The 24,013-nt window shown below is 31.5% G+C and overlaps 2 protein-coding genes across 2 annotated transcripts; both read left to right on the plus strand.

The window, feature by feature from the left end:
- Positions 1 to 18,023: 18,023 nt before the first annotated feature.
- Positions 18,024 to 18,914, plus strand: LOC120577870 (uncharacterized). The gene is made up of 2 exons (XM_039829763.1): positions 18,024 to 18,828; positions 18,903 to 18,914. Exons 1-2 carry the CDS (start codon positions 18,040 to 18,042, stop codon positions 18,912 to 18,914), a joined length of 801 nt encoding a protein of 266 aa, XP_039685697.1. The 5' UTR covers positions 18,024 to 18,039.
- A 4,107-nt stretch (positions 18,915 to 23,021) lies between these two features.
- LOC120577869 (uncharacterized) lies at positions 23,022 to 23,534 on the plus strand (the record flags this gene model as incomplete). Its single annotated transcript, XM_039829762.1, has 1 exon — positions 23,022 to 23,534. A coding segment is annotated over exon 1 (513 nt), but the record flags the coding sequence as incomplete, so codon positions are not given.
- Positions 23,535 to 24,013: the final 479 nt, after the last annotated feature.

Below are 24,013 nucleotides of genomic sequence, written 5' to 3' on the forward strand. Positions count from 1 at the left end.
AAGGTTCCTCCTTTGGAGACGAACTTAATTTAAACTTTATTTTAGGGAAGTAACTTGTTAATTTGGTCTATAATCATCATAAAATAGTATTAATAACTAGAATGAACTATATTAGACATTAGCAAGAATCAAACCAAAAAAGTTGGATAAATTTTGGTCACCAAAGGTTCCTCCTTTGGAGACGAACTTAATTTAAACTTTATTTTAGGGAAGTAACTTGTTAATTTGGTCATAATCATCATAAAATTAGTATTAAATAACTAGAATGAACTATATTAGCATTAGGCAAGAATCTAAACCAAAAAAGTTGGATAAATTTTGGTCACCAAAGGTTCCTCCTTTGGAGACGAACTTAATTTAAACTTTATTTTAGGGAAGTAACTTGTTAATTTGGTCTATAATCATCATAAAATTAGTATTAAATAACTAGAATGAACTATATTAGGCATTAGGCAAGAATCTAACCAAAAAAGTAGGATAAATTTTGGTCACCAAAGGTTCCTCCTTTGGAGACGAACTTAATTTAAACTTTATTTTAGGGAAGTAACTTGTTAATTAGGTCCATAATCATCATAAAATTAGTATTAATAACTAGAATGAACTATATTAGCATTAGGCAAGAATCTAAACCAAAAAAGTTGGATTAAATTTTGGTCACCAAAGGTTCCTCCTTTGGAGACGAACTTAATTTAAACTTTATTTTAGGGAAGTAACTTGTTAATTTGGTCTATAATCATCATAAAATTAGTATTAAATAACTAGAATGAACAAATTAGCATTAGCAAGAATCTAACCAAAAAAGTTGGATAAATTTTGGTCACCAAAGGTTCCTCCTTTGGAGACGAACTTAATTTAAACTTTATTTTAGGGAAGTAACTTGTTAATTTGGTCTATAATCATCATAAAATTAGTATTAATAACTAGAATGAACTATATTAGCATTAGCAAGAATCAAACCAAAAAAGTTGGATAAATTTTGGTCACCAAAGGTTCCTCCTTTGGAGACGAACTTAATTTAAACTTTATTTTAGGGAAGTAACTTGTTAATTTGGTCTATAATCATCATAAAATTAGTATTAAATAACTAGAATGAACTATATTAGCATTAGGCAAGAATCTAAACCAAAAAAGTTGGATAAATTTTGGTCACCAAAGGTTCCTCCTTTGGAGACGAACTTAATTTAAACTTTATTTTAGGGAAGTAACTTGTTAATTTGGTCTATAATCATCATAAAATTAGTATTAAATAACTAGAATGAACTATATTAGCATTAGCAAGAATCAAACCAAAAAAGTTGGATAAATTTTGGTCACCAAAGGTTCCTCCTTTGGAGACGAACTTAATTTAAACTTTATTTTAGGGAAGTAACTTGTTAATTTGGTCTATAATCATCATAAAATTAGTATTAATAACTAGAATGAACATATTAGCATTAGCAAGAATCAAACCAAAAAAGTTGGATAAATTTTGGTCACCAAAGGTTCCTCCTTTGGAGACGAACTTAATTTAAACTTTATTTTAGGGAAGTAACTTGTTAATTTGGTCTATAATCATCATAAAATTAGTATTAATAACTAGAATGAACATATTAGACATTAGCAAGAATCAAGCCAAAAAAGTTGGATAAATTTTGGTCACCAAAGGTTCCTCCTTTGGAGACGAACTTAATTTAAACTTTATTTTAGGGAAGTAACTTGTTAATTTGGTCTATAATCATCATAAAATTAGTATTAAATAACTAGAATGAACTATATTAGGCATTAGGCAAGAATCTAAACCAAAAAAGTTGGATTAAATTTTGGTCACCAAAGGTTCCTCCTTTGGAGACGAACTTAATTTAAACTTTATTTTAGGGAAGTAACTTGTTAATTTGGTCTATAATCATCATAAAATTAGTATTAAATAACTAGAATGAACTATATTAGCATTAGCAAGAATCTAAACCAAAAAAGTTGGATAAATTTTGGTCACCAAAGGTTCCTCCTTTGGAGACGAACTTAATTTAAACTTTATTTTAGGGAAGTAACTTGTTAATTTGGTCTATAATCATCATAAAATTAGTATTAAATAACTAGAATGAACTATATTAGCATTAGCAAGAATCTAACCAAAAAAGTTGGATAAATTTTGGTCACCAAAGGTTCCTCCTTTGGAGACGAACTTAATTTAAACTTTATTTTAGGGAAGTAACTTGTTAATTGGTCTATAATCATCATAAAATAAGTATTACATAACTAGAATGAACAATATTAGACATTTAGCAAGAATCAAGCCAAAAAAGTAGGATAAATTTTGGTCACCAAAGGTTCCTCCTTTGGAGACGAACTTAATTTAAACTTTATTTTAGGGAAGTAACTTGTTAATTTGGTCTATAATCATCATAAAATTAGTATTAATAACTAGAATGAACTATATTAGCATTAGCAAGAATCAAACCAAAAAAGTTGGATAAATTTTGGTCACCAAAGGTTCCTCCTTTGGAGACGAACTTAATTTAAACTTTATTTTAGGGAAGTAACTTGTTAATTTGGTCTATAATCATCATAAAATTAGTATTAAATAACTAGAATGAACTATATTAGCATTAGGCAAGAATCAAACCAAAAAAGTTGGATAAATTTTGGTCACCAAAGGTTCCTCCTTTGGAGACGAACTTAATTTAAACTTTATTTTAGGGAAGTAACTTGTTAATTTGGTCTATAATCATCATAAAATTAGTATTAAATAACTAGAATGAACTATATTAGGCATTAGGCATTAGGCAAGAATCTAAGCCAAAAAAGGTAGGATAAATTTTGGTCACCAAAGGTTCCTCCTTTGGAGACGAACTTAATTTAAACTTTATTTTAGGGAAGTAACTTGTTAATTTGGTCTATAATCATCATAAAATTAGTATTAATAACTAGAATGAACATATTAGCATTAGCAAGAATCTAAACCAAAAAAGTTGGATAAATTTTGGTCACCAAAGGTTCCTCCTTTGGAGACGAACTTAATTTAAACTTTATTTTAGGGAAGTAACTTGTTAATTTGGTCTATAATCATCATAAAATTAGTATTAATAACTAGAATGAACTATATTAGCATTAGCAAGAATCCAACCAAAAAAGTTGGATAAATTTTGGTCACCAAAGGTTCCTCCTTTGGAGACGAACTTAATTTAAACTTTATTTTAGGGAAGTAACTTGTTAATTTGGTCTATAATCATCATAAAATTAGTATTACATAACTAGAATGAACATATTAGCATTAGCAAGAATCCAACCAAAAAAGTTGGATAAATTTTGGTCACCAAAGGTTCCTCCTTTGGAGACGAACTTAATTTAAACTTTATTTTAGGGAAGTAACTTGTTAATTGGTCTATAATCATCATAAAATTAGTATTAAATAACTAGAATGAACTATATTAGCCATTAGGCAAGAATCTAAACCAAAAAAGTTGGATAAATTTTGGTCACCAAAGGTTCCTCCTTTGGAGACGAACTTAATTTAAACTTTATTTTAGGGAAGTAACTTGTTAATTTGGTCTATAATCATCATAAAATTAGTATTAATAACTAGAATGAACTATATTAGCATTAGCAAGAATCTAAACCAAAAAAGTTGGATAAATTTTGGTCACCAAAGGTTCCTCCTTTGGAGACGAACTTAATTTAAACTTTATTTTAGGGAAGTAACTTGTTAATTTGGTCTATAATCATCATAAAATTAGTATTAATAACTAGAATGAACTATATTAGCATTAGGCAAGAATCAAACCAAAAAAGTTGGATAAATTTTGGTCACCAAAGGTTCCTCCTTTGGAGACGAACTTAATTTAAACTTTATTTTAGGGAAGTAACTTGTTAATTTGGTCATAATCATCATAAAATTAGTATTAATAACTAGAATGAACTATATTAGGCATTAGGCAAGAATCAAACCAAAAAAGTTGGATAAATTTTGGTCACCAAAGGTTCCTCCTTTGGAGACGAACTTAATTTAAACTTTATTTTAGGGAAGTAACTTGTTAATTTGGTCTATAATCATCATAAAATTAGTATTAAATAACTAGAATGAACTATATTAGCATTAGGCAAAAAAGTTTGGATTAAATTTTGGTCACCAAAGGTTCCTCCTTTGGAGACGAACTTAATTTAAACTTTATTTTAGGGAAGTAACTTGTTAATTTGGTCTATAATCATCATAAAATTAGTATTAAATAACTAGAATGAACTATATTAGGCAAGAATCTAAACCAAAAAAGTTTGGATTAAATTTTGGTCACCAAAGGTTCCTCCTTTGGAGACGAACTTAATTTAAACTTTATTTTAGGGAAGTAACTTGTTAATTTGGTCTATAATCATCATAAAATTAGTATTAAATAACTAGAATGAACTATATTAGGCATTAGCAAGAATCTAACCAAAAAAGTTGGATAAATTTTGGTCACCAAAGGTTCCTCCTTTGGAGACGAACTTAATTTAAACTTTATTTTAGGGAAGTAACTTGTTAATTTGGTCTATAATCATCATAAAATTAGTATTAAATAACTAGAATGAACTATATTAGCATTAGGCAAGAATCTAAACCAAAAAAGTTGGATAAATTTTGGTCACCAAAGGTTCCTCCTTTGGAGACGAACTTAATTTAAACTTTATTTTAGGGAAGTAACTTGTTAATTTGGTCTATAATCATCATAAAATTAGTATTAATAACTAGAATGAACTATATTAGGCATTAGCAAGAATCTAAACCAAAAAAGGTAGGATAAATTTTGGTCACCAAAGGTTCCTCCTTTGGAGACGAACTTAATTTAAACTTTATTTTAGGGAAGTAACTTGTTAATTTGGTCTATAATCATCATAAAATTAGTATTAAATAACTAGAATGAACTATATTAGCATTAGGCAAGAATCCAACCAAAAAAGTTGGATAAATTTTGGTCACCAAAGGTTCCTCCTTTGGAGACGAACTTAATTTAAACTTTATTTTAGGGAAGTAACTTGTTAATTTGGTCTATAATCATCATAAAATTAGTATTAAATAACTAGAATGAACTATATTAGCATTAGCAAGAATCAAACCAAAAAAGTTGGATAAATTTTGGTCACCAAAGGTTCCTCCTTTGGAGACGAACTTAATTTAAACTTTATTTTAGGGAAGTAACTTGTTAATTTGGTCTATAATCATCATAAAATTAGTATTAAATAACTAGAATGAACTATATTAGGCATTAGGCAAGAATCAAACCAAAAAAGTTGGATAAATTTTGGTCACCAAAGGTTCCTCCTTTGGAGACGAACTTAATTTAAACTTTATTTTAGGGAAGTAACTTGTTAATTTGGTCTATAATCATCATAAAATTAGTATTAAATAACTAGAATGAACTATATTAGGCATTAGCAAGAATCTAACCAAAAAAGTTGGATAAATTTTGGTCACCAAAGGTTCCTCCTTTGGAGACGAACTTAATTTAAACTTTATTTTAGGGAAGTAACTTGTTAATTTGGTCTATAATCATCATAAAATTAGTATTAAATAACTAGAATGAACTATATTAGCATTAGCAAGAATCCAAGCCAAAAAAGGTAGGATAAATTTTGGTCACCAAAGGTTCCTCCTTTGGAGACGAACTTAATTTAAACTTTATTTTAGGGAAGTAACTTGTTAATTTGGTCTATAATCATCATAAAATTAGTATTAAATAACTAGAATGAACTATATTAGCATTAGCAAGAATCAAACCAAAAAAGTTGGATAAATTTTGGTCACCAAAGGTTCCTCCTTTGGAGACGAACTTAATTTAAACTTTATTTTAGGGAAGTAACTTGTTAATTTGGTCTATAATCATCATAAAATTAGTATTACATAACTAGAATGAACAATATTAGACATTAGCAAGAATCCAAGCCAAAAAAGGTAGGATAAATTTTGGTCACCAAAGGTTCCTCCTTTGGAGACGAACTTAATTTAAACTTTATTTTAGGGAAGTAACTTGTTAATTTGGTCTATAATCATCATAAAATTAGTATTAATAACTAGAATGAACTATATTAGGCATTAGGCAAGAATCTAAACCAAAAAAGTTTGGATTAAATTTTGGTCACCAAAGGTTCCTCCTTTGGAGACGAACTTAATTTAAACTTTATTTTAGGGAAGTAACTTGTTAATTTGGTCTATAATCATCATAAAATTAGTATTACATAACTAGAATGAACTATATTAGCATTAGCAAGAATCCAAGCCAAAAAAGTTGGATAAATTTTGGTCACCAAAGGTTCCTCCTTTGGAGACGAACTTAATTTAAACTTTATTTTAGGGAAGTAACTTGTTAATTTGGTCTATAATCATCATAAAATTAGTATTAAATAACTAGAATGAACTATATTAGCATTAGCAAGAATCTAAACCAAAAAAGTTGGATAAATTTTGGTCACCAAAGGTTCCTCCTTTGGAGACGAACTTAATTTAAACTTTATTTTAGGGAAGTAACTTGTTAATTTGGTCATAATCATCATAAAATTAGTATTAAATAACTAGAATGAACTATATTAGGCATTAGGCAAGAATCAAACCAAAAAAGTTGGATAAATTTTGGTCACCAAAGGTTCCTCCTTTGGAGACGAACTTAATTTAAACTTTATTTTAGGGAAGTAACTTGTTAATTTGGTCTATAATCATCATAAAATTAGTATTAAATAACTAGAATGAACTATATTAGCATTAGGCAAGAATCTAAACCAAAAAAGTTGGATAAATTTTGGTCACCAAAGGTTCCTCCTTTGGAGACGAACTTAATTTAAACTTTATTTTAGGGAAGTAACTTGTTAATTTGGTCTATAATCATCATAAAATTAGTATTAATAACTAGAATGAACATATTAGGCATTAGCAAGAATCCAACCAAAAAAGTTGGATAAATTTTGGTCACCAAAGGTTCCTCCTTTGGAGACGAACTTAATTTAAACTTTATTTTAGGGAAGTAACTTGTTAATTGGTCTATAATCATCATAAAATTAGTATTAAATAACTAGAATGAACTATATTAGGCATTAGGCAAGAATCCAAGCCAAAAAAGTTGGATAAATTTTGGTCACCAAAGGTTCCTCCTTTGGAGACGAACTTAATTTAAACTTTATTTTAGGGAAGTAACTTGTTAATTTGGTCTATAATCATCATAAAATTAGTATTACATAACTAGAATGAACTATATTAGGCATTAGCAAGAATCAACCAAAAAAGTTGGATAAATTTTGGTCACCAAAGGTTCCTCCTTTGGAGACGAACTTAATTTAAACTTTATTTTAGGGAAGTAACTTGTTAATTTGGTCTATAATCATCATAAAATTAGTATTACATAACTAGAATGAACTATATTAGCATTAGCAAGAATCCAAGCCAAAAAAGTTGGATAAATTTTGGTCACCAAAGGTTCCTCCTTTGGAGACGAACTTAATTTAAACTTTATTTTAGGGAAGTAACTTGTTAATTTGGTCTATAATCATCATAAAATTAGTATTAATAACTAGAATGAACTATATTAGCATTAGGCAAGAATCAAACCAAAAAAGTTGGATAAATTTTGGTCACCAAAGGTTCCTCCTTTGGAGACGAACTTAATTTAAACTTTATTTTAGGGAAGTAACTTGTTAATTTGGTCTATAATCATCATAAAATTAGTATTAAATAACTAGAATGAACTATATTAGCATTAGCAAGAATCTAACCAAAAAAGTTGGATAAATTTTGGTCACCAAAGGTTCCTCCTTTGGAGACGAACTTAATTTAAACTTTATTTTAGGGAAGTAACTTGTTAATTTGGTCTATAATCATCATAAAATTAGTATTAAATAACTAGAATGAACAAATTAGCATTAGCAAGAATCAAACCAAAAAAGTTGGATAAATTTTGGTCACCAAAGGTTCCTCCTTTGGAGACGAACTTAATTTAAACTTTATTTTAGGGAAGTAACTTGTTAATTTGGTCATAATCATCATAAAATTAGTATTAAATAACTAGAATGAACTATATTAGCATTAGGCAAGAATCTAACCAAAAAAGTTTGGATTAAATTTTGGTCACCAAAGGTTCCTCCTTTGGAGACGAACTTAATTTAAACTTTATTTTAGGGAAGTAACTTGTTAATTTGGTCTATAATCATCATAAAATTAGTATTAAATAACTAGAATGAACAATATTAGCATTAGCAAGAATCCAAGCCAAAAAAGTAGGATAAATTTTGGTCACCAAAGGTTCCTCCTTTGGAGACGAACTTAATTTAAACTTTATTTTAGGGAAGTAACTTGTTAATTTGGTCTATAATCATCATAAAATTAGTATTAAATAACTAGAATGAACTATATTAGGCATTAGGCAAGAATCTAAACCAAAAAAGTTGGATAAATTTTGGTCACCAAAGGTTCCTCCTTTGGAGACGAACTTAATTTAAACTTTATTTTAGGGAAGTAACTTGTTAATTGGTCTATAATCATCATAAAATTAGTATTAATAACTAGAATGAACTATATTAGCATTAGCAAGAATCAAACCAAAAAAGTTGGATAAATTTTGGTCACCAAAGGTTCCTCCTTTGGAGACGAACTTAATTTAAACTTTATTTTAGGGAAGTAACTTGTTAATTTGGTCTATAATCATCATAAAATTAGTATTACATAACTAGAATGAACATATTAGCATTAGCAAGAATCCAAACCAAAAAAGTAGGATAAATTTTGGTCACCAAAGGTTCCTCCTTTGGAGACGAACTTAATTTAAACTTTATTTTAGGGAAGTAACTTGTTAATTTGGTCTATAATCATCATAAAATTAGTATTAAATAACTAGAATGAACTATATTAGCATTAGGCAAGAATCTAAACCAAAAAAGTTTGGATTAAATTTTGGTCACCAAAGGTTCCTCCTTTGGAGACGAACTTAATTTAAACTTTATTTTAGGGAAGTAACTTGTTAATTTGGTCTATAATCATCATAAAATTAGTATTAATAACTAGAATGAACTATATTAGCATTAGCAAGAATCAAACCAAAAAAGTTGGATAAATTTTGGTCACCAAAGGTTCCTCCTTTGGAGACGAACTTAATTTAAACTTTATTTTAGGGAAGTAACTTGTTAATTTGGTCTATAATCATCATAAAATTAGTATTAATAACTAGAATGAACTATATTAGCATTAGCAAGAATCAAACCAAAAAAGTTGGATAAATTTTGGTCACCAAAGGTTCCTCCTTTGGAGACGAACTTAATTTAAACTTTATTTTAGGGAAGTAACTTGTTAATTTGGTCTATAATCATCATAAAATTAGTATTAAATAACTAGAATGAACTATATTAGCATTAGGCAAGAATCTAAACCAAAAAAGTTGGATAAATTTTGGTCACCAAAGGTTCCTCCTTTGGAGACGAACTTAATTTAAACTTTATTTTAGGGAAGTAACTTGTTAATTTGGTCATAATCATCATAAAATTAGTATTAAATAACTAGAATGAACTATATTAGCATTAGCAAGAATCTAAACCAAAAAAGTTTGGATAAATTTTGGTCACCAAAGGTTCCTCCTTTGGAGACGAACTTAATTTAAACTTTATTTTAGGGAAGTAACTTGTTAATTTGGTCTATAATCATCATAAAATTAGTATTAAATAACTAGAATGAACAATATTAGACATTTAGCAAGAATCAAACCAAAAAAGTTGGATAAATTTTGGTCACCAAAGGTTCCTCCTTTGGAGACGAACTTAATTTAAACTTTATTTTAGGGAAGTAACTTGTTAATTTGGTCTATAATCATCATAAAATTAGTATTACATAACTAGAATGAACAATATTAGCATTAGCAAGAATCCAAGCCAAAAAAGGTAGGATAAATTTTGGTCACCAAAGGTTCCTCCTTTGGAGACGAACTTAATTTAAACTTTATTTTAGGGAAGTAACTTGTTAATTTGGTCTATAATCATCATAAAATTAGTATTACATAACTAGAATGAACATATTAGCATTAGCAAGAATCCAACCAAAAAAGTTGGATAAATTTTGGTCACCAAAGGTTCCTCCTTTGGAGACGAACTTAATTTAAACTTTATTTTAGGGAAGTAACTTGTTAATTTGGTCATAATCATCATAAAATTAGTATTAAATAACTAGAATGAACTATATTAGGCATTAGGCAAGAATCTAAACCAAAAAAGTTTGGATTAAATTTTGGTCACCAAAGGTTCCTCCTTTGGAGACGAACTTAATTTAAACTTTATTTTAGGGAAGTAACTTGTTAATTTGGTCTATAATCATCATAAAATTAGTATTACATAACTAGAATGAACTATATTAGCATTAGCAAGAATCCAAGCCAAAAAAGTTGGATAAATTTTGGTCACCAAAGGTTCCTCCTTTGGAGACGAACTTAATTTAAACTTTATTTTAGGGAAGTAACTTGTTAATTTGGTCTATAATCATCATAAAATTAGTATTAATAACTAGAATGAACTATATTAGCATTAGCAAGAATCCAACCAAAAAAGTTGGATAAATTTTGGTCACCAAAGGTTCCTCCTTTGGAGACGAACTTAATTTAAACTTTATTTTAGGGAAGTAACTTGTTAATTTGGTCTATAATCATCATAAAATTAGTATTAAATAACTAGAATGAACTATATTAGCATTAGCAAGAATCAAACCAAAAAAGTTGGATAAATTTTGGTCACCAAAGGTTCCTCCTTTGGAGACGAACTTAATTTAAACTTTATTTTAGGGAAGTAACTTGTTAATTTGGTCTATAATCATCATAAAATTAGTATTAAATAACTAGAATGAACTATATTAGCAAGAATCCAAGCCAAAAAAGGTAGGATAAATTTTGGTCACCAAAGGTTCCTCCTTTGGAGACGAACTTAATTTAAACTTTATTTTAGGGAAGTAACTTGTTAATTTGGTCTATAATCATCATAAAATTAGTATTAAATAACTAGAATGAACAATATTAGACATTAGCAAGAATCAAACCAAAAAAGTTGGATAAATTTTGGTCACCAAAGGTTCCTCCTTTGGAGACGAACTTAATTTAAACTTTATTTTAGGGAAGTAACTTGTTAATTTGGTCCATAATCATCATAAAATTAGTATTACATAACTAGAATGAACTATATTAGCAATTTAGCAAGAATCAAGCCAAAAAAGTTGGATAAATTTTGGTCACCAAAGGTTCCTCCTTTGGAGACGAACTTAATTTAAACTTTATTTTAGGGAAGTAACTTGTTAATTTGGTCTATAATCATCATAAAATTAGTATTAAATAACTAGAATGAACTATATTAGCATTAGGCAAAAAAGTTTGGATTAAATTTTGGTCACCAAAGGTTCCTCCTTTGGAGACGAACTTAATTTAAACTTTATTTTAGGGAAGTAACTTGTTAATTTGGTCTATAATCATCATAAAATTAGTATTAAATAACTAGAATGAACTATATTAGCATTAGGCAAGAATCTAAACCAAAAAAGTTGGATAAATTTTGGTCACCAAAGGTTCCTCCTTTGGAGACGAACTTAATTTAAACTTTATTTTAGGGAAGTAACTTGTTAATTTGGTCTATAATCATCATAAAATTAGTATTAAATAACTAGAATGAACTATATTAGCATTAGCAAGAATCTAAACCAAAAAAGTTGGATAAATTTTGGTCACCAAAGGTTCCTCCTTTGGAGACGAACTTAATTTAAACTTTATTTTAGGGAAGTAACTTGTTAATTTGGTCTATAATCATCATAAAATTAGTATTACATAACTAGAATGAACATATTAGACATTAGCAAGAATCAAGCCAAAAAAGTTGGATAAATTTTGGTCACCAAAGGTTCCTCCTTTGGAGACGAACTTAATTTAAACTTTATTTTAGGGAAGTAACTTGTTAATTTGGTCTATAATCATCATAAAATAAGTATTACATAACTAGAATGAACAATATTAGACATTTAGCAAGAATCCAAGCCAAAAAAGGTTGGATAAATTTTGGTCACCAAAGGTTCCTCCTTTGGAGACGAACTTAATTTAAACTTTATTTTAGGGAAGTAACTTGTTAATTTGGTCTATAATCATCATAAAATTAGTATTAAATAACTAGAATGAACTAGCAAGAATCTAAACCAAAAAAGTTTGGATTAAATTTTGGTCACCAAAGGTTCCTCCTTTGGAGACGAACTTAATTTAAACTTTATTTTAGGGAAGTAACTTGTTAATTTGGTCTATAATCATCATAAAATTAGTATTAATAACTAGAATGAACTATATTAGCATTAGCAAGAATCTAAACCAAAAAAGGTAGGATAAATTTTGGTCACCAAAGGTTCCTCCTTTGGAGACGAACTTAATTTAAACTTTATTTTAGGGAAGTAACTTGTTAATTTGGTCTATAATCATCATAAAATTAGTATTAAATAACTAGAATGAACAATATTAGCCATTAGGCAAGAATCTAAACCAAAAAAGATTGGATTAAATTTTGGTCACCAAAGGTTCCTCCTTTGGAGACGAACTTAATTTAAACTTTATTTTAGGGAAGTAACTTGTTAATTTGGTCTATAATCATCATAAAATTAGTATTAAATAACTAGAATGAACTATATTAGGCATTAGGCAAGAATCAACCAAAAAAGTTGGATAAATTTTGGTCACCAAAGGTTCCTCCTTTGGAGACGAACTTAATTTAAACTTTATTTTAGGGAAGTAACTTGTTAATTTGGTCTATAATCATCATAAAATTAGTATTAAATAACTAGAATGAACTATATTAGCAATTTAGCAAGAATCCAAGCCAAAAAAGGTAGGATAAATTTTGGTCACCAAAGGTTCCTCCTTTGGAGACGAACTTAATTTAAACTTTATTTTAGGGAAGTAACTTGTTAATTTGGTCCATAATCATCATAAAATTAGTATTAAATAACTAGAATGAACTATATTAGGCATTAGGCAAGAATCTAAACCAAAAAAGTTTGGATTAAATTTTGGTCACCAAAGGTTCCTCCTTTGGAGACGAACTTAATTTAAACTTTATTTTAGGGAAGTAACTTGTTAATTTGGTCTATAATCATCATAAAATTAGTATTAATAACTAGAATGAACTATATTAGCATTAGCAAGAATCAAACCAAAAAAGTTGGATAAATTTTGGTCACCAAAGGTTCCTCCTTTGGAGACGAACTTAATTTAAACTTTATTTTAGGGAAGTAACTTGTTAATTTGGTCTATAATCATCATAAAATTAGTATTAATAACTAGAATGAACATATTAGCATTAGCAAGAATCCAACCAAAAAAGTTGGATAAATTTTGGTCACCAAAGGTTCCTCCTTTGGAGACGAACTTAATTTAAACTTTATTTTAGGGAAGTAACTTGTTAATTTGGTCTATAATCATCATAAAATTAGTATTAAATAACTAGAATGAACTATATTAGGCATTAGGCAAGAATCTAAACCAAAAAAGTTGGATTAAATTTTGGTCACCAAAGGTTCCTCCTTTGGAGACGAACTTAATTTAAACTTTATTTTAGGGAAGTAACTTGTTAATTTGGTCTATAATCATCATAAAATTAGTATTAATAACTAGAATGAACTATATTAGCATTAGGCAAGAATCTAAACCAAAAAAGGTAGGATAAATTTTGGTCACCAAAGGTTCCTCCTTTGGAGACGAACTTAATTTAAACTTTATTTTAGGGAAGTAACTTGTTAATTTGGTCTATAATCATCATAAAATTAGTATTAAATAACTAGAATGAACAATATTAGACATTTAGCAAGAATCCAAGCCAAAAAAGGTAGGATAAATTTTGGTCACCAAAGGTTCCTCCTTTGGAGACGAACTTAATTTAAACTTTATTTTAGGGAAGTAACTTGTTAATTTGGTCTATAATCATCATAAAATTAGTATTACATAACTAGAATGAACTATATTAGCATTAGCAAGAATCCAAGCCAAAAAAGTTGGATAAATTTTGGTCACCAAAGGTTCCTCCTTTGGAGACGAACTTAATTTAAACTTTATTTTAGGGAAGTAACTTGTTAATTTGGTCTATAATCATCATAAATTAGTATTAAATAACTAGAATGAACTATATTAGCATTAGGCAAGAATCTAAACCAAAAAAGATTGGATAAATTTTGGTCACCAAAGGTTCCTCCTTTGGAGACGAACTTAATTTAAACTTTATTTTAGGGAAGTAACTTGTTAATTTGGTCTATAATCATCATAAAATTAGTATTAAATAACTAGAATGAACTATATTAGCAAGAATCCAAGCCAAAAAAGGTAGGATAAATTTTGGTCACCAAAGGTTCCTCCTTTGGAGACGAACTTAATTTAAACTTTATTTTAGGGAAGTAACTTGTTAATTTGGTCTATAATCATCATAAAATTAGTATTACATAACTAGAATGAACATATTAGCATTAGCAAGAATCAAGCCAAAAAAGTTGGATAAATTTTGGTCACCAAAGGTTCCTCCTTTGGAGACGAACTTAATTTAAACTTTATTTTAGGGAAGTAACTTGTTAATTTGGTCTATAATCATCATAAAATTAGTATTAAATAACTAGAATGAACATATTAGGCATTAGGCAAGAATCCAACCAAAAAAGTTGGATAAATTTTGGTCACCAAAGGTTCCTCCTTTGGAGACGAACTTAATTTAAACTTTATTTTAGGGAAGTAACTTGTTAATTTGGTCTATAATCATCATAAAATTAGTATTAAATAACTAGAATGAACTATATTAGAATTAGCAAGAATCAAGCCAAAAAAGGTTGGATAAATTTTGGTCACCAAAGGTTCCTCCTTTGGAGACGAACTTAATTTAAACTTTATTTTAGGGAAGTAACTTGTTAATTTGGTCTATAATCATCATAAAATTAGTATTAATAACTAGAATGAACATATTAGCATTAGCAAGAATCAACCAAAAAAGTTGGATAAATTTTGGTCACCAAAGGTTCCTCCTTTGGAGACGAACTTAATTTAAACTTTATTTTAGGGAAGTAACTTGTTAATTTGGTCTATAATCATCATAAAATTAGTATTAAATAACTAGAATGAACATATTAGGCATTAGCAAGAATCTAACCAAAAAAGTTGGATTAAATTTTGGTCACCAAAGGTTCCTCCTTTGGAGACGAACTTAATTTAAACTTTATTTTAGGGAAGTAACTTGTTAATTTGGTCTATAATCATCATAAAATTAGTATTAAATAACTAGAATGAACATATTAGACATTAGCAAGAATCCAAGCCAAAAAAGGTAGGATAAATTTTGGTCACCAAAGGTTCCTCCTTTGGAGACGAACTTAATTTAAACTTTATTTTAGGGAAGTAACTTGTTAATTTGGTCTATAATCATCATAAAATTAGTATTAAATAACTAGAATGAACAAATTAGCATTAGCAAGAATCAAACCAAAAAAGTTGGATAAATTTTGGTCACCAAAGGTTCCTCCTTTGGAGACGAACTTAATTTAAACTTTATTTTAGGGAAGTAACTTGTTAATTTGGTCTATAATCATCATAAAATTAGTATTAAATAACTAGAATGAACTATATTAGCATTAGGCAAGAATCAAACCAAAAAAGTTGGATAAATTTTGGTCACCAAAGGTTCCTCCTTTGGAGACGAACTTAATTTAAACTTTATTTTAGGGAAGTAACTTGTTAATTTGGTCTATAATCATCATAAAATTAGTATTAATAACTAGAATGAACATATTAGACATTAGCAAGAATCCAAGCCAAAAAAGTTGGATAAATTTTGGTCACCAAAGGTTCCTCCTTTGGAGACGAACTTAATTTAAACTTTATTTTAGGGAAGTAACTTGTTAATTTGGTCATAATCATCATAAAATTAGTATTAAATAACTAGAATGAACTATATTAGCATTAGCAAGAATCTAAACCAAAAAAGTTTGGATAAATTTTGGTCACCAAAGGTTCCTCCTTTGGAGACGAACTTAATTTAAACTTTATTTTAGGGAAGTAACTTGTTAATTTGGTCTATAATCATCATAAAATTAGTATTAAATAACTAGAATGAACTATATTAGCATTAGCAAGAATCAAACCAAAAAAGTTGGATAAATTTTGGTCACCAAAGGTTCCTCCTTTGGAGACGAACTTAATTTAAACTTTATTTTAGGGAAGTAACTTGTTAATTTGGTCTATAATCATCATAAAATTAGTATTAAATAACTAGAATGAACTATATTAGCATTAGCAAGAATCAAACCAAAAAAGTTGGATAAATTTTGGTCACCAAAGGTTCCTCCTTTGGAGACGAACTTAATTTAAACTTTATTTTAGGGAAGTAACTTGTTAATTTGGTCTATAATCATCATAAAATTAGTATTAAATAACTAGAATGAACATATTAGCATTAGCAAGAATCAAACCAAAAAAGGTTGGATAAATTTTGGTCACCAAAGGTTCCTCCTTTGGAGACGAACTTAATTTAAACTTTATTTTAGGGAAGTAACTTGTTAATTTGGTCTATAATCATCATAAAATTAGTATTAATAACTAGAATGAACATATTAGCATTAGCAAGAATCAAACCAAAAAAGTTGGATAAATTTTGGTCACCAAAGGTTCCTCCTTTGGAGACGAACTTAATTTAAACTTTATTTTAGGGAAGTAACTTGTTAATTTGGTCTATAATCATCATAAAATTAGTATTAAATAACTAGAATGAACTATATTAGGCATTAGCAAGAATCTAAACCAAAAAAGTTGGATAAATTTTGGTCACCAAAGGTTCCTCCTTTGGAGACGAACTTAATTTAAACTTTATTTTAGGGAAGTAACTTGTTAATTTGGTCTATAATCATCATAAAATTAGTATTAATAACTAGAATGAACATATTAGCATTAGCAAGAATCCAACCAAAAAAGTTGGATAAATTTTGGTCACCAAAGGTTCCTCCTTTGGAGACGAACTTAATTTAAACTTTATTTTAGGGAAGTAACTTGTTAATTTGGTCATAATCATCATAAAATTAGTATTAATAACAAGAATGAACTATATTAGCATTAGCAAGAATCAAACCAAAAAAGTAGGATAAATTTTGGTCACCAAAGGTTCCTCCTTTGGAGACGAACTTAATTTAAACTTTATTTTAGGGAAGTAACTTGTTAATTTGGTCTATAATCATCATAAAATAAGTATTACATAACTAGAATGAACAATATTAGACATTAGCAAGAATCCAAGCCAAAAAAGGTAGGATAAATTTTGGTCACCAAAGTGATGCGAAAATTGATCCAGAAGAGCTTGAAATCAGCACACGTGACAATCACCAAGGAGCTAGTGGCGTGGGGTCCTTTGCTAATCATCATCAAGGACTGAGTTTAATTACTTGGTTATTTTAACCATTTAATTATTTCTGGACTGTGCCGTCATTTTTAATCACCAAGTTAAAGACAAATAAATCAGCCATTTAAATCCTATTCTGAGCAGTTACAAAGGAGCAAAATAAGGAGCATTAAAGACAAATTCAAGGCCTTAATTTCGCCCAGCCAGTCATTGGAACAGGAGTTACATAGCTGATGGAATAATGTCATTTTAGTATTAGTATAATTGCCTTTTATGCTGTACTTTATTATCAGTTTTTATTATCTTTGCATTGTATTTCGGCTATATATGCCATGCTTGCTGGACATTGTAATGAGAGATAGAACAGTTCAAGCTTACCCAGAATTTGTGTCTACATTTTCGAAAGGTTATTAGCAAGTGACGTCTTGATAATAATCCGATTAGCTCAATTGGTGTTGAGTGCTAATCTCTTTGTTAAACTATTGGTGTAGTCTAACATTGCCTATCCCTTGCTGTTTCACTAAAATACGAAAACTATCCAAAAACACTTAGCAGAATTCAACTAATAAGGGTGGTACCTAGTATCTTCGTTATTGGTTGTTTGCTTCCGCTACCCTTACGGATTAAAGCACTCTAATTCGTATCATTTGTGGTATCAGAGCTTTGGCTCTGAATCCTTGTTACGTGACAATGGTGGATTACAACAGCGATGATTTCATGGACAGATTGCGTGAAGCCTTAAGGAGCGTCAATCTGGGAGATGAACGATGGAGGTCTAGAAGGGGTGAACCACGTCCAAACGCGGATGAATTCAAAATCACCGAGCTACCTGAATTCAATGGCAGTGCAGACCCGGAGGTTTATTTGGAATGGGAGCGCAAGATCGATAGAATGTTTGACTTCAAGGATCTTGACGATGAGAAGCGTTGTAAGTATGCTATTCTGAAACTTAGCAAAAGTGCATCGTTGTGGTATGAGGGCTTGAAGGCTCGAAGAATACGAGATAGGAAGGAGAAAATCAGTTCTTGGGAGTCCTTGAAAAGAAAGTTGCGCAAAAGGTATGTGCCATCGAACCACAGATTGAACTTGTATAAGAAGATTTCAGATTTAGTACAAGGTAAAATGAGTGTTACTGAGTACATTGATGAATTCGAAAACCTATGTTTAATGGGTGAGTTGGAGGAAAATGAAGAGCAAAGAATGAGTCGTTTTCTTCGTGGTCTGAATAAGAACATAGCATTTGCTGTTGAGCTATGTAATTATTCTGACTTCAACACTTTGAGCACCTTGTGTTTAAAAATTGAAAATCAAAATAAGAGCAGATATAATGCTGGTGGTTCAAGTGGTTGGTCCAAGGGAGGTGTATCAGGTAGTGCAGCTGCAGCCCCTAGCACTAAACCAAATGTGACTCAACCAAAACAGGTTGAGCCTACTCCTAAACAATCTAGTGCTGCATCCAAAGAGACTAGCCTGTCGACGGTTAGGTGTTTTAAGTGTCAAGGCTTTGGACACTATGCTAGAGCTTGCCCTAATAAAAGAGTTGTGACCCTCAGAGAAGCGGTTAGCATGCGTGATGAGTTGATTAAGGAAGAGGAAGAATCTGGTGGCAATGTTGACATGGATGGACTTGAAATTGTCGAAGATGTCGACAATGAGGTAGAAGAATATGGACCTCCCATCTATGATACTTTGGTGCTTAGAACTTTACAAGCTAAAACTGCACCCTTGGATGGGGATCAAAGGAATCAAATCTTCTACACTAAGTGTCAAGTGAAGGATAAATGGTGTAGTGTCATTGTGGATGGAGGTAGTTGTACCAATGCAGCTTCAACTGAAATGGTGTCTAAATTAGGATTACTTACAACAAAACATCCTAAACCTTATGCACTACATTGGTTGGACAATGGGAGTAGTATAAAAGTTACAAGACAGACTAGTGTGGGGTTAACCATGGGGTCTTATGTTGATGAGATCTTGTGTGATGTTGTGCCTATGGATGCGAGTCATATACTTCTGGGACGTCCTTGGCAATTTGATAGAGATGTGACGCATAGAGGAAGATCAAATGAGTATGAATTGAACTACAAAGGCAAGAAGATGGTGCTGAAACCTATGGCATCAAGTGAAGTTCGTTCCATGACTACACAAAGAGGTAAAAAGCCTAGCCTCACTATGTTTGCTACTGAAAATGAAGTGAAAAATGCTATTGATAATGGTGAATTAGTTTACCTGTTGATTGCAAAGAATACTAAACAGGATGATATCGAAACCCCTCTTAAACAACAATTGGAGGCTGTTTTGGGTGAGTATGAAGATGTGTTTCCAATTGAATTACCAATTGGTTTGCCACCTATTCGTGGAATTGAGCATCAAATTGATCTAATTCCCGGAGCTCCATTACCAAACAAAGCGGCCTATAGGTGTAATCCGGAGGAGACAAAAGAGTTGCAACGGCAAATTGAAGAATTGATCAGCATGGGTTATGTGCGTGAATCAATGAGTCCTTGTGCTGTCCCAACGTTGCTGGTTCCTAAGAAGGATGGTTCCTGGAGAATGTGTATTGATAGTAGGGCAGTGAACAACATAACCATCAAATATCGCTTTCCCATTCCAAGGTTAGATGATATGCTTGATGAGTTACATGGGTCGGTTATATTCTCAAAAATCGATCTAAGGAGTGGGTATCACCAAATCAGAATGCGTGAAGGTGATGAATGGAAGACGGCGTTCAAGACCAAGCATGGTCTATATGAGTGGCTGGTTATGCCGTTTGGACTCACGAATGCACCTAGCACCTTCATGAGGCTCATGAATGAAGTACTCAAGCCTTTTTTGGGTAAGTTTGTTGTTGTTTACCTTGACGATATCTTGGTGTATAGCAGGTCTAGTGAGGAGCATTTCACTCATTTAAAACAAATCTTTGAGACCCTAAGAGCACAAAAACTCTATGGGAAGAAGGAGAAGTGTGACTTCTTGGTTGAAAGTGTGGTGTTTCTTGGATACGTTGTGTCTAAAGATGGAGTATCGGTTGATCCAACAAAGGTGGATGCTATCAAAACATGGCCAAGTCCTACAACAGTTTCGGAGGTGAGATCTTTCCATGGTCTTGCATCATTTTATCGACGCTTTATCCAGAATTTTAGCACTATAACAAGCCCTATTACTGAATGTTTGAAGAAGGGTGCGTTTGTGTGGAATGAGCAAGCACAAAAGGCTTTTGAATTGATTAAGTTAAAGCTTTGTGAAGCTCCTGTTTTAGCTTTGCCCGACTTCACTCAACCATTTGAGGTCGAATGTGATGCTAGTGGGGTTGGCATTGGAGCTGTTTTGATACAAAACAAAAGGCCTATAGCTTATTTCTCAGAGAAACTTGGGGGAGCTCGATTGAACTATTGCACCTATGACAAGGAGTTCTATGCCATTGTAAGAGCTCTTGATCATTGGAGTCATTATTTGCGTTCTAACCACTTTGTGTTGCATTCAGATCACGAGTCTCTAAAGTATATCAACGGACAACAAAAGTTGAGTCCAAGGCATGCTAAATGGGTTGAATTTCTTCAATCTTTTAATTTCTCTTCAAAATACAAAGATGGTAAGAGTAACGTGGTGGCTGATGCACTTTCAAGGAGGTATGCTTTGATTTCAATTCTCGAAACTCGCTTACTTGGTTTTGAGACTTTGAAAGACTATTATAAAGATGATGTAGACTTTGGTGAAATATACTCTAACTGTGAAAATGGAGCATTTGGAAAGTATATAATGCAGGGTGGATTTTTGTTCAAAGAGAATCGGCTTTGCATTCCAAGGCATGCAATTCGTGAGTTGCTAGTTCGTGAGGCTCATGGTGGGGGTTTAGCTGGTCACTTTGGCATTACAAAGACCCTGGAGATTTTAAAAGAACACTTTCATTGGCCAAAGATGTTAGGAGATGTGCAAAAGGTCATTAGCAAGTGTGTTACTTGTCATATGGCGAAGAGTTCTTTCAAACCAGGGGCATATACTCCATTACCAACACCTAATGGTCCTTGGATGGACGTGAGCATGGATTTCATTGTGGCTTTGCCCCGCACACAGCGAGGTAAGGATGCAATTATGGTTGTTGTTGATAGGTTTTCAAAGATGGCACACTTTGTAGCTTGTCACAAAACAGATGATGCTAGTAACGTTGCTGATTTGTACTTTCGTGAGATTGTGCGCTTACATGGAGTTCCTAAAACTATTGTTTCCGATCGTGATTCGAAGTTTTTGAGTTATTTCTGGAATACATTATGGAGGAAATTGGGTACTAAGTTGCTGTTTAGTACTTCCCATCACCCTCAAACCGATGGGCAAACAGAGGTGACTAATAGAACTCTTGGTACCTTGCTGCGTGGCTTGGTTAATAAAACTCAAAAGGATTGGGACTTGAAGTTAGCTCATGCCGAATTTGCCTACAATCGATCCCATACATATGCTACTAACCATTCTCCTTTTGAAGTTGTTTATGGTGTGAATCCTTACTTGCCATTGGATCTGATGGCTATGCCAAAGGAGGAACTAGTTCATCCAGATGCAGAGGCCAAACTCAAATCAATGATGAAACTACATGAGCAAGTGCGAGAAAGAATCAAGGCTGTAAATGAAGTCTACAAGCAAAGGTCTAAGAATAATAAGCCTAAGTTGTTCAACGAAGGTGATCTTGTATGGGTCCATTTGAGAAAAGAGAGATTCCCAAGCAAAAGAAAGAATAAGCTCATGCCTAGAGCTGATGGTCCCTTCAAAGTTATATCAAAGATCAATGACAATGCATACAAGATTGATTTGCCCGGAGAATATGGAGTACATGCAACTTTCAATATTGGAGATCTCTCACCATATTTGGATGATGATGGTATTCAAGAATTGAGGTCAATTCCTTTCAAAGGGGGAGGGGATGATGCGAAAATTGATCCAGAAGAGCTTGAAATCAGCACACGTGACAATCACCAAGGAGCTAGTGGCGTGGGGTCCTTTGCTAATCATCATCAAGGACTGAGTTTAATTACTTGGTTATTTTAACCATTTAATTATTTCTGGACTGTGCCGTCATTTTTAATCACCAAGTTAAAGACAAATAAATCAGCCATTTAAATCCTATTCTGAGCAGTTACAAAGGAGCAAAATAAGGAGCATTAAAGACAAATTCAAGGCCTTAATTTCGCCCAGCCAGTCATTGGAACAGGAGTTACATAGCTGATGGAATAATGTCATTTTAGTATTAGTATAATTGCCTTTTATGCTGTACTTTATTATCAGTTTTTATTATCTTTGCATTGTATTTCGGCTATATATGCCATGCTTGCTGGACATTGTAATGTAGAGATAGAACAGTTCAAGCTTACCCAGAATTTGTGTCTACATTTTCGAAAGGTTATTAGCAAGTGACGTCTTGATAATAATCCGATTAGCTCAATTGGTGTTGAGTGCTAATCTCTTTGTTAAACTATTGGTGTAGTCTAACATTGCCTATCCCTTGCTGTTTCACTAAAATACGAAAACTATCCAAAAACACTTAGCAGAATTCAACTAATAAGGGTGGTACCTAGTATCTTCGTTATTGGTTGTTTGCTTCCGCTACCCTTACGGATTAAAGCACTCTAATTCGTATCATTTGTGGTATCAGAGCTTTGGCTCTGAATCCTTGTTACGTGACAATGGTGGATTTCAACAGCGATGATTTCATGGACAGATTGCGTGAAGCCTTAAGGAGCGTCAATCCGGGAGATGAACGATGGAGGTCTAGAAGGGGTGAACCACGTCCAAACGCGGATGAATTCAAAATCACCGAGCTACCTGAATTCAATGGCAGTGCAGACCCGGAGGTTTATTTGGAATGGGAGCGCAAGATCGATAGAATGTTTGACTTCAAGGATCTTGACGATGAGAAGCGTTGTAAGTATGCTATTCTGAAACTTAGCAAAAGTGCATCGTTGTGGTATGAGGGCTTGAAGGCTCGAAGAATACGAGATAGGAAGGAGAAAATCAGTTCTTGGGAGTCCTTGAAAAGAAAGTTGCGCAAAAGGTATGTGCCATCGAACCACAGATTGAACTTGTATAAGAAGATTTCAGATTTAGTACAAGGTAAAATGAGTGTTACTGAGTACATTGATGAATTCGAAAACCTATGTTTAATGGGTGAGTTGGAGGAAAATGAAGAGCAAAGAATGAGTCGTTTTCTTCGTGGTCTGAATAAGAACATAGCATTTGCTGTTGAGCTATGTAATTATTCTGACTTCAACACTTTGAGCACCTTGTGTTTAAAAATTGAAAATCAAAATAAGAGCAGATATAATGCTGGTGGTTCAAGTGGTTGGTCCAAGGGAGGTGTATCAGGTAGTGCAGCTGCAGCCCCTAGCACTAAACCAAATGTGACTCAACCAAAACAGGTTGAGCCTACTCCTAAACAATCTAGTGCTGCATCCAAAGAGACTAGCCTGTCGACGGTTAGGTGTTTTAAGTGTCAAGGCTTTGGACACTATGCTAGAGCTTGCCCTAATAAAAGAGTTGTGACCCTCAGAGAAGCGGTTAGCATGCGTGATGAGTTGATTAAGGAAGAGGAAGAATCTGGTGGCAATGTTGACATGGATGGACTTGAAATTGTCGAAGATGTCGACAATGAGGTAGAAGAATATGGACCTCCCATCTA

This window comes from Medicago truncatula, unplaced genomic scaffold (assembly GCF_003473485.1).
Source record: "Medicago truncatula cultivar Jemalong A17 unplaced genomic scaffold, MtrunA17r5.0-ANR MtrunA17Chr0c24, whole genome shotgun sequence".
Lineage (NCBI taxonomy): Eukaryota > Viridiplantae > Streptophyta > Magnoliopsida > Fabales > Fabaceae > Medicago > Medicago truncatula.